This window comes from Harpia harpyja, chromosome 4 (assembly GCF_026419915.1).
Source record: "Harpia harpyja isolate bHarHar1 chromosome 4, bHarHar1 primary haplotype, whole genome shotgun sequence".
Classification (NCBI taxonomy): Eukaryota; Metazoa; Chordata; class Aves; order Accipitriformes; family Accipitridae; genus Harpia; species Harpia harpyja.
In genome coordinates, this window is record NC_068943.1 from 76,780,907 (window position 1) to 76,797,055 (window position 16,149).

The following is a 16,149-nucleotide window of genomic DNA, read 5'->3' on the forward strand; positions in this document are numbered from 1 at the left end:
AACCGGAATAAAGCTGAGAGGTGTGGGTTAAAAACTATATGCAGGATTCAGATAATTTATTTTGGAGATGTTTAACGGGCAATGGCCCATCATTCTTTTTAGATGTCATCATCACTGTTTTCCGCCCTCCAAAGTTAAATGGAGAAGAAAATAATGGCATACAATATCACAATTTCAGAGGTCATCAGAAGGGATGAAAGCTTTGAATTAGTTTTAGAGTCAGAGTTTAAAAACTTTCCTTCATTGAGATTGTCTGCATGAATAGAGATACTAATTTCTGCAGATGGCCTCAAATGGTTCCAAAGTCCAAGAAAAAACTTCTGCTGTAAAAATTTACTGTAACTGCTTAGAGATAACAAAGCAGGAAAACAGTTAACATGGTTAATTTCTCTGCAGCATATAACTTACAATGCCGCTTCTTTTGGAAGGCATTGCGAAATATTTAGAAGGAATTGCTGAAGATTGTGGCTTACCCATGACAGGCACGTAGTCACTGTAAAAAAGACATCACTGAAGTGTCCTACATAAAGCTACTGTGTATTTAATGCATCATAATTGTGACAAGTTATTTACTGCAATCTTTTGGCTGAATTCATGAGAATTCATTAATCAGACTGCCTTCTTCAGAAGAGATGCATGTTTACCAGCACAAATACCAGCTACCGCTGTACAAATTGCTCAAGGGCATGAAATAAAAGCCAGTCCCACAATTAATTGTTCATTAATTTCTACCCTTAAGATTGCTGAACCCGAATTTAATATTTGATTAATGGCTGGAGAACTTAAATGATTCTTCTTGTCTCTTGTCATTTTAACAGAGAATTTGTAATAACGTGACAAATCTCTCACAGTTATTTTCATACTCCTCAAAGAACAACTTTTGTGCTACAATTTTTCCTAAGTCAAACTTTAACAATACTAATGTAGATCTGAACATGCTTGTTGAGAAAAGTGATGCAACATAAGAGTTACTGCTGAAAAGCCGGTTTAGTACAATCAGGCAGGCTTCAGTCTGCCTCAAAGTGCACAGCAATGAACTAATTCTTTCTCCATCTTGTCCAGCCTCAGGAATAAAACAGACAAGAGGGTACTCACGGATTTGGCTACATCACATAAATCTGATGGATTTTTATCCTTATTTTGTAAGGTCATCCATCTTTCTACTCCTTTTGCACTGATCAAAATACAAAGGGACTGGGAGAGGCCCAAGGTACAACATTTAGAAACTGAAAAATTGTTAAAATACAGATTTTAAAGAACATAATTTACCATACTAAAATTGTTATTTACAATTATGAAGGAAGTCCTCATAAAACACAAACATTTGCAAGATGCCACACACTGTAGTTCAGAAGGGAGAAATCATGTATTGTGAAATAATTGACAATTATATAATTAAAGCCTGTCTGCTAATTATCTGTAAACCAGTCTTTGTAGTAGCATTCTGTGAATTCTTGGTATATAGCTGCACATTTCTAACGTTTCCATTTTTTTTTCTTTTAATGGAAAACTTCATACATCACTGGCTACGTTGTGTTAGAAGTTGATTTTCAGTCCAACAATACTTATACACAGCACATAACAAAAAAAAAATCATTAAATAATAAAATTTAAAAGAATGAATTGCATCTCTTTCACATAAACCTGTTTAGCAAAGTAACAAAGTTCCCACTAATGGTTTTACTCTCCCTTGAGCTTTAGTAGAAACTAAATATAACAGCTTGAAAACCCTACACCATTCTCAGTATTGTTTGCTTCTGTGCCCTGACCACTTACGCAGCTGACAGTTCCACGATACAGTGTATGCTAGTCCAATTAATTTTTTTCAGTAAATGGAGATATATGTATTTCCAATTAAGAAAGCTACTCCACTTTGAGGCAATGTTATCAAAACAGAATCCAATAATGTCTTCGGCTCTCAGTGTATCTACAGAAGACACATACATTACATTAGCAGGGACTCTTAAGCAATAGCATTTGCTGTTATGCGTTCCAAAATATTTTTTAAGTGTCCCTATTTGTTAGCATAGGCCTTTTCCTAATTGTTTCTGCGAATAAGTAGAATTTGAACTTCTTAATTTTATTCTCATCTCACAGATAGGCTGGACCAAATGTTGTGGCAACAGACATTATATTTACACATTACGTATGCAAGAATTTATCCTTCCTACTACAAAACTTGTTTCCAGTTTATCTTTCTTTGTCACTCAGAAAAAGATAGGAATTATATAATCTTCTCCTTTAAAATGCCTTTTGGCCAAATGACTGTGAAATTGTTTGTCAGCTCTGGATATGTTCCCAACGTCAGCAGGAGCTGATACTCCACAACAACTGAAGGTGAAGATGCGGAGGAAGGACTAAACAGATCAAAAAGCATCCTGCTAAAATTATTTAGTCCCATTTTTGCTATCTCATTCTGCATTTTCCACTTATCTTGAGCTGACTTCGGTGTTCACTGGGCCCTTCTTGAGGATGATATTCAGCAAAAATGGACAGTTTTTTTGCTACAATACCACGTTGAGCTACTTCAACAGTCAAATTAGTGTTATGGTCAGTGAAAGAAATGAGGCAGGACACAGAGATGGCACCAGAGAATGGGAGGGATGAGCAAGGGAAAAAGAAATGGTAGCAAAACCTTTTCATTACTGATTCAGCTAGATCAGAAGTCGCTTATACAACACTATCACAAAAAGATTTCAGCCCAATACAGAGTCAGATCTTAAATTAACATGCATACATATATATCCACTCACAACTCTCTTTACAGATACATCACTAGGTAACCAGATAATACAAAAAAGGATGGGGATTTTGGCAATGGGAAATAATTTTAAGAAACTGCCAGATCAATACTCTGTCTGCAGGGCCCTATCTGAAAGACTCAGAAAACTGCAACAGAACATCCTTAGCCACTCCTTAATTAGTTTCTAATGTGTCTTCACATTACAATTTTGTGGCCATTTCAAAAAAAAAAACAAAAAACAAAACCACAACCAAAAAAAAACCCCAACCACAAACAAAAATAAAACCACAACCCCCCCTCCCACACTTTCCTTCCCCCTCGCTACTTTTCTTTGGAAAAGAAATCCAAGCAAAAAGTCTTCCCATCCCTCTTCAAGGAAACAAAAAAATCCAGAATGCTCACGTATACCTAACAGAAACCAGATGTCTTTGTCTTTTGAAGATAAACTTTTTCATATGACACTAGCTTTCTAAAACCTTGCTGATAGTCATAACAAAGCATTTTGTAGGAAAATAATCAATAAAATATAAATCCAGTAAAACACACAATGTTCCATGCTGCAATTCTGTACATACAGTACAATACAGTTACCCTAGCAGAAGAAAAAAAGGCTCAGAACAATCCCAGCAAAACAGGTCATGCATATGAAATGCAAGTAATCTTTGAAATTCTGAGATTTAGGTTTTGTTTAATCAAATTAACCATCGGAAAGATTATTCCACATGTTCATGAAGTAGGTGTAATAGTGATCCACAACTCAAGCTATTATTCCAGTGAAAAGTATCTATTGTAGTGGAACTATCCATAGCATTACATAAACCAAAATAGAACATCAGGATGACAACAACAAAGAAAGAAACCCAAAATTGCAGCATGAGATCATCAAAATATTTAAGTAGACAATTCCCAAAATACTCTTCCTTTGGTTGCTAAGCTGGCACCATTATTTTGTAGTCTGAATTCATTCAGGGAAATTCTGACAGAGTTTATTCTCATTTTGCTTCCTCAAGGTTATTTTTGCAATAATGAGAAATAGAAATATTTATGCAGAAAGTAAAGATTACCAACACATTGGAAAAGAGTGCAACATACAGGAGTGATTGGTCATCCAGTAGCTAAAACCTTCACCCAGGCTCCCATTCTCCCTTAACTTGATTACTGCTGTATGAATCATATTTCACTGTCAAAACGCTTCGCAACCTGTCTCTACTACTACCTTCATCTCTCATTCACTACAGAAATGCTGACCTGCCGATGTTAACGATCTAGAGCCCATCTTCTACATTTTTAAAACAGTTTTGGTCCTTCTCTCATGTTTTTTGTTCTTTGAGAGATATTTCCTGAAAAATTCCACGAAGGTGCCCCAATACCTTCCTTCAAATTCAGTTTTAATCTTTTTTTTCAGGTTTTCAGGAAGGTAACATTATTGCCAATGTTGTTGACTACGAAATAGCTCAGCCAATACAATTTCGGATTGTCACTTCCCTTGCACTAACAGGGGTTTTCAGCTGATCCAATGGTAAGCAGATGTAGGGTATTAAATGAAAAAAACAAAACAAACCAAAAACCTTCCATGCCTCTAAGTAAGCAGGCATTTTGACAACCCAGGCCACTTAAATAGCTCACTCCCAAGTCAAATGAGTATCAATGTGAGCTCAAGGAACACACGGTTGGGTAGTAAGGGAGAATGGAAGGCAGCAAAATGTTCTTCTTTAGGTGGCAATCAGCTGCACTACACACCACCACCATTTGTATGGGACTTGGCAATTTAAAGGGTCAAGCAATGAAACAGGGTTAAGGGATGTCCTTTTAGTTACACCCACCTAACTTTTGTGTTGCCACGCTGTGAACCAACTCAGGGAATTGACCTAGATTAAAAAGAAACTATTTCTTCTGGATTATTTTTTTTACTTCAGTGTGCCTGAACAGATGGTTGCTCTGCTGCAACTGAAAGATTAGTTTGCTGGTGTAAGGGCAGAAGTGAGTACTGTACAGAAAGAGAAGCAGCAATACCTAAAGACAGCACTACTGTAGCATCATTTTTAATATGTAAATAAAACCTCATACTAGCCCATGTTCTCAGTGTACATATTAACCTTCATCCATCTCCCATGTTATACCTACAGTATTTACTACAGGTATGGGGCGGGGGGGTTGCTCTGTATTTACAAAACCCTCAGGTACTGTGGTGCTACAAATAAAATGCTTAAATACCTGGAACAATTCCTTATGAAACAAATATATTAATACATTAAATCTGCAGTTTGTTGTTGGGGTTTTTTTCCACCAACACATAAAAGAGAAGCATGTGAAGGAGTTGTTTATCAACAGTGTACTCTGCTGAGCAAAGGGGTTTTTTCCTTGTTTGAAAATATACTTCCATAGTCTAATTTTAAAATTGTTGCGGTTGGGGGGGGGGGGGGGAAGTTGGGGAACCAACTATATACTGAATTTCCACTGGATTTATATTGCCTTTTAATTAAACCTTTAAGAAGCCTACTTAATCCTGCCATCTAAAAAGAAAAAAAAAACCCACTAGGAAACTATTAAAGTTACAGAACTTCTAGCTTCCCATGGTAAGAAACTAGTAAGTATAAAATATCAAATAACATTAGACCATGTTAGCCTTGTGTTGTGGACTGTCATGGTTTAACCCCAGCCGGCAACTAAGCCCCACACAGCCCCTCGCCTGCTCCCCCCATGTCGGGATGGGGAGAGAATTGGAAGGGTAAAAGTGAGAAAACTGTTGGACTGAGATAAAGACAGTTTAATAGGTAAAGCAAAAGCCACGCACACAAGCAAAGCAAAACAGGGAATTCATTCCCTGCTTCCCATGGCCAGGCAGGTGTTCAGCCATTTCCAGGAAAGCAGGGCTCCATCACATGTAACAGTGACTTGGGAAGACAAACACCATCACTCTGAATGTCCCCCCTTCCTTCTTCTTCCCCCAGCTTTTTATGCTGAGCATGACATCATATGGTCTGGACTATCCCTTGGGTCAGTTGGGGTCAGCTGTCCCATCTGTGTCTCCTCCCAACTCCTTGTGCCCCCCCCAGCCTACTCCCTGGTGGGATGGGGCGAGAAGCAGAAAGGCCCTTGGCTCTGTGTGAGCGCTGCTCTGCAGCAACCAAACCATCCCTGTGTTACCAACACTGTTTCCAGCACAAATCCAAAACACAGCCCCATACTAGCTACTATGAAGAAAATTAACTCTATCCCAGCCAAAACCAGCACACCTTGTCTCTTGTTCCGAATTTTAACACAAGTATTTACCGATTTCAATAGTACTTGCTTAACATAACAAACAGTGAAACAGTAGATTTGATTAGTTTGTATTTATAAAAGGGCAACATTATTATGACAATGTCCCTACATAAAAGCTATACGCTGCTAAACAGCTGCAAAAAGGGTTAGTTGCTGTTTATGATAGCCTATGACTAGCTCTTGAAGTCACATTCCCTGTTACAATCTTAAACTTCTTTACCACAGGTCACAAATTAGCAATGTTGCATCAAATTATAGAGCTGTAATTTTTGCTACTGAAGAACTTCTCTTATCAAATTAACTTAGGTACACAAGCTTCTGGAAAGTCTTTGTCCAGTTCTTCTCAATGCACAAAGACTATCTTGTATAATCTTCAAAACAACACCAGTTTATTACACTTTGACCACACTGTCTTCCTGATGCTGATACCAATATGGAAGAAGTGCAAACAGGAAATTGGAATGCTAGGAGGTCAACTGATGTCTTTCAGTGCTTACTTAAAAATAAGCAACCCTTAGCTTGATTAAATCCTCATATTTAGGTGACCACCTTTATCCTTTAAAGCAAATAAATAATAAATAAATTCCACAACTATACCAAGCAGACCATGAGCCCTATTGTTATTACACACATTTTTCTTTCTAAACTAAATTACCTAAGATTTTTCTGTAATTGCTAATTAAAAAAACTTTACTGAAAATGAATCAATGAATACCTAATTATTTAAGTCAACAAGGTATTTAATACATAAAGTCTTCATTACAAAATATGTTATCAATTCCATTAGTTCCTGGCTTACAAGAACAACTATGCTCTGTTTCTAAACACATATTTAAATATAACCCTCTCTGCATTTCTTCATATCTTTTACTCCATGACTACATCATTAGTTAATATTGATTTCAATCTCCCATTTTAGTGTTAGAAAACAATTGGCCTTAAAATTATCATCAATAATCATTCTAAAACAACAAGTTGTACGTAAGCTAGCTGCAAACTCATTGCGGAATACTTCAGGCCCTGTTCTATATTCTTTATGCATCCTCACGAAAGCTCTCCAACATTTTGACAGAGCACTACCAAGAGCAACTTGTGAAGCAGCAGAACTATGACACTAGCGATAACAGACAAGCACAGTGCAATGCATCCACCTGGAGATTGTCCTGAGTTTATTTATCAGACCTTACAGAGTTCAGCCAGTTAAAAAAAAAAAAGTCAGACTAAAATTGTATAACACTGCAATACAGATAAGACTGTATTTAAAACAAAAATAAAAAAAGAAATGAAGACCTGACATTGAGATCTTCAGTATAAACATTTTTTCTGCTCTGACCAAGGTAGAAAAATGCAATCTAGTATTTTACCAATGCCACCTTATCAAAAATGCTAAGAAAATATTATCTTTCAAATATTGAAGTAAATTAAAAAAAAAGTTCTAAGAAACTGTGTAACAAATTTGTGAAAACTTCTCGACAAAGGGCTGAGCAAATTATTGGGGTTTTTCCAACAGAACATAATTTCCAACTTTTTGCCAAATCTAAATGTCAAATTTAAAGCATCATATTAATACCACAAGTCCCAGTCTTAACCTTCAACTCATGATCTAAACACAGGTCATTCACCCTACTGTAAAGCTAGTGCTGCTTAAAACTTGTGCTCTCTATGCACAACTCCAGTGGGTTTCTGCTGCTACCTGAAAATCTAAGCATACTCTGCCTGGGGCTGCTCTCTGTATGTTAAGTCAAAAATACGATACAGTTAAGCTGTTTGAGAACTTACATGCATGTCAGTACAGTCCAAAAAGGTACGTTAAAACAATTGAAACATAAGGCAAAAGTATGCAAGTATTCATACCTTATCAATTCTGGCACAGGCACCTTGGAGCCACTATTAGGACAGAATTTACAGTAAGTAATAAAATATTATTTTCTGCCAAAACCACAGGTTTGCTTAAAATTTTATCCAAGATTTTTGCTTGGTTCTTGACCACGTGATAGAATAAGCTCTAGGCATCAGCACAGTTAGTCTTGTTTAGGGCACCCAACTGCTGGAAGCTGCAAAACAGCCCTAGTAAGGCTGATCTCAATCACCACTTTGTGTCTAAGCAACAGTAGTGTCGATCAGGGAAAATGCCACTGCAACGAGTCACCAGCAGACCCAACCCCCAGCCACAAACCCTGAAAATGAGCTCTCAAGGCACCTAACCAGCCCAGCATTGCAAGAGAGAAACAGCCAGAGCAGGTGGTGGCAACTCCAACTAGTGCTCATCAGGCCTTTAGCTTCATCCCTTTTCTCTCCACTGGACATAATTTACCATTAAACTCATGCTTTCTAAATTTCACTACCTGCACTGCTGTAAAGCTTTGAACTAGCTGCAACAGATAGGCGTTTCCACTGTGCTTCCACTGAAGCACAACAAAGCCACTAAGAAAATGTGAATGCAGAAAAAAATGGGGACTAGGAAGCAAAGTGGCTAAAGATGACACAAATCTGGAAATATGACATGAAGTCTCACAAGCTTAAGGTAAGTGGCAGTATAGAAGTTGTCCACAGAAATGCTTTCATCTACAGTAAACTCCTCTGAGAACAGTTGACAGAAGACAATGAAGTACAACACAGGTCCTTCAAACAGCAGATATTCAGCTCATTTAACTTGTATCACTGTTACAAATATGGAAAGCAGAATGAATTTGGCTCCCCAATGGTCAGCAACATATGCAAGGATTCCCATCCAGCATCAGTCAGAATATATACATATAGTATTATCTAGTCAAAATGAAAAACACTAACCTAAGCATTCATTTATATAATTATTTTTCATTATTAAAATAAAATTAAATAAATTTCTATAGAGAAGTTACCTGAAGTTCTTAACTGAGCAGCCCATCAGCAAGTAATATAAATAAATTGTAACTTTAAAAAAAGCAATATACACATAAGTGAAAGGACTGCTGAGGAATCGTTCTGGCAACTTCACTTAAAAGTGAAGCACATTACAGTACAATCTTCTAAAAGCATTTATAAAAGCAAGAGCCACCTTTACCATTTACCTTAATAAATACTTCCAAAGATATACTCAAGAATTAAAATTCCAGAAGCACTCATGAACTCAGTGCAATGTTGTGCATGTGTCAGCTACCATGGACTTTCCAGATAAATTTGTCCACGGAAATCCTACACAAATGGACTGTTACATAATTAACTTGCTGTTATGATATTCTAAATGCAGAGGTCACACAGGTGAAAATAAATACAGTTACATATTCTGAAGGCCTCCCTCAAGGAATAACCTCTTACTGAAAATAAGCGTATACTAATTTATTTTTTTTCCAGGTAATACGCTAGCATTCAGAAATTCATTTATAAGCAAATCTTTCTCCACAAATCTCTGTTCAGTCAGCAAAAACTAACAAGGCAGGAGAACGTAATAACAAGCAGGATGGGAAATCATATGAAGACTATAAAAAGCCAGTGATACAAGTCAATTGTCTAACCTCTTCTGGAACGACAGGTGCTATGGAAAAAAGGTCTTCCTCAGCAAAATATCTTAAAAAATGTCATGGGGGGTGGGGGTGGGGGAAGTTCAAAGAAGAACCATGAGCGTGGTCAAACACTTAAGAGGAAGATGGAGTTAAAAGGTTCCCTTATTTCCCTGGACAAAAAATAAGAATAAAAATAGAGAGAGAAGAAAGAATAAGAAAAAATAGTAATACTAACATGTTAATCAGGTTTGTTCTCCCTATTTCACAGCACAAGAACAAAGGAGTATAAAAAGAAAGTAAGAGATAGGAAATTAAAAATCAATTAAAGGAATTAATTGTCGTGTGTTGCACAATTATATTCTAGAACTCCTTGCCACAAGGACTCATGAGGACATAAAGCATTTCCAGAGATAGGAACCTGTAAAACACTTTGGAAAATATATCATATGCTTCATAGGATAATTTTTTAACCACTCAGGTCAAGAAATTGGGCACAGATTACACAAATTATTTCACCCTTCCCCTCCTGCCCCCAATTTTGCCATGGTATTCGTAGCTCATAAGTGTTTAGAGGAGACTTTTCAGAAAGCAGGAAACTGGACAAGGTCTCTACATCATGTAATTTGAAGATAATTCTTGTATTTTCAGGGGAGGAGAGGGGGGAGTGGAAGGATGTGTCACCTTTCTTGGTTTTCCACTAAAACAGGCTGCTGCTTAAATCATTTAAGGTTGCAACTCATGTAAAGCTGCGTTTATAAGTTTGCAACTAATCGGGATGTACATTTCATAATTGATATTCACAAACATTTCTGTCTGCCACAGTGAAACTAGTTATAATTCCTCAGTCATATAAATGTTATCTTCATGAGCATATCTAAGTAAACATTTAGATTTCAGTACTAGGGCTAGAGGCATCAACTCTGTAACCACATAGGCAGTCCCTTACGTACACTCAACTTACTTTTCTAAAGCATTCAAAACCAAACACACTCTGCAGTTCTGTAAACACATGTATTTTGTATACTATATCAAGATATCAAATCAGCAGGGGAGATAACATTGTAAGATGAAAGACAGTGGAATACCTGACCTTCTGTGCTTTCCTTAAGCCAAGCCTTTAATTTAAAATATTCTCTACTACATAAGAAAAAAAAATAGTCCAAATGACAAGAAAACCTAAGGTCCCACAACTAGGAAGAGACCATTTGCATAAATATTTATACAGACTGAAAATACCACATAAATAACTGCTTTTAACTTTCTTTTTAGCTTTTGCAAAGCTGAAAGAAAAAGAACATTACTCAAATACTAGTGTTCATATGCTGCTAAGAAAAAACTGGGTCTAGTTTAAAGACCCATAGGATTCTTGGACACTTTTGAGACGTTTAATTTAAAAGCAATAAATGTTTTGACAACAAACTGCATCCTTTTCAACTTCATCAGGTCTTATGTAGATTGTAACTATGACACGTACACTGAAGATGAAACAGTAAGCCTGAGGAAGGCAAGGAATTGTTATAATAGAAGCATATCTACTACATTTTATAGCTTTTACTTCAAATAAAATTGAGAAAGTGAAAGCAAGATAAAATGTGTAACAAGAGGCAAGGGCTACAAAACGGATCCTGTGGGACTCCCCAAGTACGGACTCACCTTACAAGTAACAGAATAAAACCCACTACTGAAACAACCAATTCACGTGTTATACCAGCATTAGATGGGTACAGAAGTCAACTCAAGGACCAAACGGCCAAACTCCCAACACGAATGAGCCTAAGTTGCTGCTTTTTCAGATCACCGCCAGCGAGTACCATGCCAGACCACTAACACGTATACATACTAGGCAAGGCCAAAAAAGTTCACAAATCACACAAACCTTGCCCAACACTATTTACAATCGATACGCTGAAGGGAAATAAAAAATAATTTAAGAATGTCCTCAGTCACAAGCCCCAGGCTGGCCGCTGCTGGGTCATCCCCCACCAGAGGGATAAAGAAGGAGGGCATTGAACCCACCGCACTTTGACCCCCCGAGCCCTCCGCAGGGCCCCGCCAAGCGCACCGAGTGCTTTGACCACAGGCGCAGTAACGACGGAGAGGAAGAGGCGACGGCACGGCACAGCCCAGCCGGCGGGCCCCTGCTCCGGCCCGGCCCCCCGGAACCGCGGCCACCGAGCGCCGCGCAAATGGCGCTTCATCCCCGCGGGCACCCCCCACCGCCCGTAGCGGGGTCCAAGGCACCAGGGGCGGACGTGCCGAGGGGGACCGAGGGGAGCCAAACGAGCCCAACGCCGCCCCCGGGGGCCGATACTCCGGCGTGGGCGGCAGCGGAGGGGAGGGCAGGAAAGGGCGGATCTGCATCCGGGCTCACTCGCTCCCTGAGGCGCTCACTCACCTATCATGGCGGCGGCGGGGGCGGGGGGGCAGAGCAGGGGAGGGAGGGGAGGCGCGCGCGCACCCGCCGCTCGAGCGCTCCCCGACAGCTCTCAGCGCCGCGCGGCTGCCAGCCCGCCGGCGCGAGCTGTGGAGGGCAGCTGGCGGCGGGCTAGCGCATGCGCCTGGGGGGGGCAGCGGGCGGCGGGCGTCTCGGGGCCCTGTGGGTAACGTAGTTCTCGCCTCTTCACACCTCCCAGCTCTCCTCGCGTGACCGCCTCCCCTCCGTGTTAATTACTATCCGTTAATTTCTGCCGAGCGGCGCGCGTGCCTCCCCGGTTTTCGGTGTGGGCTGCGCGGCGGGGGGGGGGGGGGGGGTGAGGGAGGGGGTGGTGTTTTGCCGCTGGGGTTTCTTTGGTTAACTTCTTGCCTTCCGCCCCCCCCCCTCCCCGCGCACGTGACCCCCGCCGGCAAGGCGGCGGGCTGTTGACGCGTTGCCTGGAGACGAGCGCGAGGCCGGGGACGCGTGCTAGCCCGTGCCCGTCCCGCCCCCAACGGACGCCGCTGAGGGACCCTGGCGGGTGGCGGCGGGGGTGAGGCAGGGGGAGAGCCGGCGGGGGTGGGGGGGCGAAAGGCCTCGGGGGAAGGGAGGGCAAGAAGAGCAGGTGGTGATGGAGGGCTGGGGAGGAAGGAGCAGGAGCGGTGGGGAGGAGGGGGACGAGCTGGGGTGAGGAAAGGGGGCTGGCGGGGGAGGGACGAGGGGCCGGTGAGGAGGCCTGTCAGGGGCAGGGAAGGCGATGGAAGGGTGTGTGTGGGGGTGTCGCTGGTTGGGAGGGGGACAGAGGTAGATCTACTGCGTTTTCTAACTTACTGGGGGCGGAGGGTTGATGTTTGTTTGTTTTTTCCAGTCAGTATTTTGCTTCTTGTCCGTCGCGGGCGCTGGTGGGGAGATGGTAGTGGAGAAAGCGGGCTCAGGCCCCTCAAAGCCCGTAGGTGACAGGTGTCTCCAGCAGCAGGAGCCCCTGGGACACACGAAGAAAAGCAAGCAGCAGGTCTCCGACGGATTCACTGTTAAAGCCATGATGAAAAACACTGTGGTATGTTTGCTGCTAGTATAGAGGTGATGTTAATTAATTTACTCTCAGGTGTCCAGGAAGCATAGCCAGTTAGAGCTGGCGACAAAGAATGTCAGGAAGGTGCGTGAGTTGCTAAAACGTTATCTGGAGTTTGTTGGTTGCTGAAATTACCTTCAGGCTTTACAGAAATATTGTCATAAGGTAACTGTCTGTGCCTGTGGAAATTGTGATGCTTTGCTTCCGAGCGTATTGCTTTGGTGCCACAATTTTTCTGTATTGTTTTGTACTGGCAATGCACATTCTGTTAAACTGTCAGCCTATAGAATTGTGTGCAAGACTTACTACCTCACATCTAGCAAAATGCTGTCAAATGATACTGTAGTATTATTTGAAAGCGTTTTCATATACTGGCACAGTGTGGTATAAATTTCATATGAATGTCACATAGGATGGCAACCATCTGGAAAATACATTCAATTTTAAAATAAGCTTGAAAAATAATAAAAAACTTCCACATGGTATAGGAGAATACTAAACTCATAACAAACATCAGTTCTCCAACTCATAGTTCAAAGACAAAGAGGAGTTGATCCAGCAAGCTTCACTTTCAGTAACAGTCCTATTTTGTAACTAATTTAGAGCTATGTGAGTGAAAATACTAGGATAAAGGCTTTCAGATTGCTTTATATTGCTTTATTTGTCTACTTTTGTCAGCTTTTAGGACTAAAAAAAGCTTCAGCTAGTACAGGATGCAAATGTTCAACATGTAAGTGGATGAGCTAATAGGAGCACACATTTGTGTTTAAAGTCCTGAATGGTGTTTTTCTTTATTTGGACACAGTTCAAGGTGTTAGCAAAGTCTTGTGTCCTCAAGGTTTTTTTTAATTCTATATATTCTTCTGAAAACAGTTATGAAATACATTGTTTCCCCTTGTTTTGCTGAAGCAGTCTTCCTGGAGCAGTCTCTCTGGACTTGTTATCTGTAAGAGCATCCCCTTAAAAACCCAAACAAGTCCATCTTTAAACAAATTTTAAATGGAGTAGAAATTGTTTACATTAAAAATTTTCTCCTTTTTAGTAAAACTAAAACATGTTTCACCTTAGTGGGAAAAATACAAGGTGAAAACAACCAAAAAACCCTTTTGTGTTAAAGATTGTTTGGTTTGGTTGCTTTTAATTCTAGAGATGTGTGGAATAGGCTATAACACTTCAGGGAGTTTAAGGATTAATTTTTAAAAGGCATTTCCTCTTCTCTGGACAAAATTCAAGTCGTGGATATTTGCACATATTTGTTTACAACTTGATATGTAAAAGACGCTTCGTTTTGTCTAGAAGAATCAGCTGTTTCAGTGGAGTTTGAGAAATACATATTTAATTTAAAAAAAGGAACTTTGACTTGTGAACATAACTAGCTATGAGTTTAATCAGAATTTAAGTTTTCTTTTAAATATTCATAGGGTTTTAACATTCATGGCTACGATTCTAAATTCCTAAACATTAACAGAATGTTAAATCATGTGGTACTGTCATTAAGCAACAGCAAAAAGGTAAGTCTGCTGCCTTTGGAGCCACTCATTGAATCATGGAAATGATAGGGTTTTGGCACGGACCTCTGGAGATCATCTAACCCAACTTCCCATTTGAAGTGGGCCTGTCACTAGCACTCGATCAGGTCAGTCATGGGTTTTCCTAGTTAAGCTGTGAAATCCTCCAACATCAGAGATTCCCTGACCTCTCCCGGCAACCTGTTTTGTTGCTGCCCTGCCTGCCTCCCTGCCTGCCGGCCCCCCTGCCTGCCTCCTTGGCACCCTGTCATAGGTAGGGTTAACAGTGTTCTGACCCACTCCACAGGTTCTGCTCATAAGTGGGTAGCAAGCAGTGAAACTGTTAGAGGTCCTGGAAGATTCATAGTACCAGTGCTGTATTTTTCAAAAGCTTCAAGTGGGGACAGGCAGTCACTGAAATAATTTCCAGTCTGTGCAAAAAATCAGGATAGAGTAAGGAATATCTCACTGCCACTCTGTCTGTGCAGAAGTGGGTGTCCCTTTTCTCTTTTCCAACAACTGGTGAAATGGAGCTTCAGATTTATTAACTACTCACTTGTCAAAGGTTGACATCATTGATGAAGTTCTCATGGAAGGCTTAGGAGTTGACTGGAGGGTTGAAAACACAGCAGGTGAATATAGTTCAGACATGGTAATTCTTTTTGTTAACAGCATGACAAGGCACAGGGTTGTCAGCAACGTGTTCAGCATCTCCAGGTTAAACAACTAGGTACAAATTGATAGCGTTTGCTGCAAGCATGCAGTGAGTCTAAAACTCTTAGCATGGAGTCTAACAGATTACCATTATGCATATATGACTGTAAATACTGTAGTAAAGGTTCCAGAATTCTTTGATGATGCTTGTGCAAAGAGTGTTTTACTAAGCCATTTTGCATGAAAGTTGCTGGATAAAGTTTTCTTCCCAAGTCTGCTTTCATAGCCAGTAGTAAGTACAGAAACTAAGTACATACAGTATTCAAGACTTTTCTCAGCTCTGGCTAAATCTAAAATTTACTTATTGAAATACGTTACTTAATAACTATTCATGGAAAAAATTGTTCCTGAACTGAAGAAAGTGTTTTGGTTTGTTTTATGTTATTCCAAAACTTTAATTCATATAGCAGTTTAGATTAAGAGCAACGTTCAATAACGGTCTTCTGCATTAACAAGCTAGATACTGTGACATTTACATTTTAATTGTTTTGTCCTCCAAGTGGAATCAAGAATGCCATGTTATGTGCTCATACTTCACATGTACTGCATGGGTAGAATTAGGAATATAATTAAAAATTAATATACAGACTAGCAAGTAGAAAAGTGTCTGTACATGAATGTGGACAGCAGGAAGATACCTCTGTTCACTTCTGATCCCCTCCAAATCGTTATTTTTCCTATTTTCTGCAACTGTGCATGAGAGAATAAAGTGTTATGTCCCCCTTTTCTGTAATAAACTAGTGGTAAAAGCACTTTTTCAAGGAGAGGATTCATTTTACTACTTAAAGGGAACTGTAGAAAGGGAATTCCAGTCTATCTCCTAACTTTTAAAAGATTCTTAACCAACAAGTTACAAGATTGCTGAGGTGAAAAAGATCTGAGGGAAAAGTCTCTACAAGTCCTTTCAAAGTGCTGTTACTGGACTCATAGGGCTAGAAAGTGGCAAGGTAGGC

General features: G+C 40.1%; 2 protein-coding genes across 4 annotated transcripts in view; one reads left to right on the plus strand and one right to left on the minus strand.

Moving 5' to 3' along the window:
* The window catches only part of PRKN (parkin RBR E3 ubiquitin protein ligase), an 803,180-nt gene extending 791,226 nt beyond the window's left edge, over positions 1–11,954 (minus strand). Inside the window, exon 1 of the mRNA XM_052784857.1 lies at positions 11,885–11,954. Coding sequence (XP_052640817.1) covers positions 11,885–11,891 — 7 coding nt within the window. The 5' untranslated portion in view covers positions 11,892–11,954. The remainder of the gene's footprint in view (positions 1–11,884) is intronic.
* A 111-nt stretch (positions 11,955–12,065) lies between these two features.
* Positions 12,066–16,149, plus strand: part of PACRG (parkin coregulated) — a 266,917-nt gene continuing 262,833 nt past the window's right edge. Inside the window, exons 1-2 of one of the 3 annotated variants that reach the window (XM_052784861.1) lie at positions 12,066–12,085; positions 12,771–12,959. In XM_052784861.1, the coding sequence (XP_052640821.1) occupies positions 12,813–12,959 (147 nt within the window). In that variant the 5' untranslated portion in view covers positions 12,066–12,085; positions 12,771–12,812. Of the gene's footprint in view, positions 12,086–12,294; positions 12,456–12,770; positions 12,960–16,149 lie in introns of those variants that run through there. The other 2 variants (XM_052784862.1, XM_052784860.1) reach the window with 2 other exon arrangements.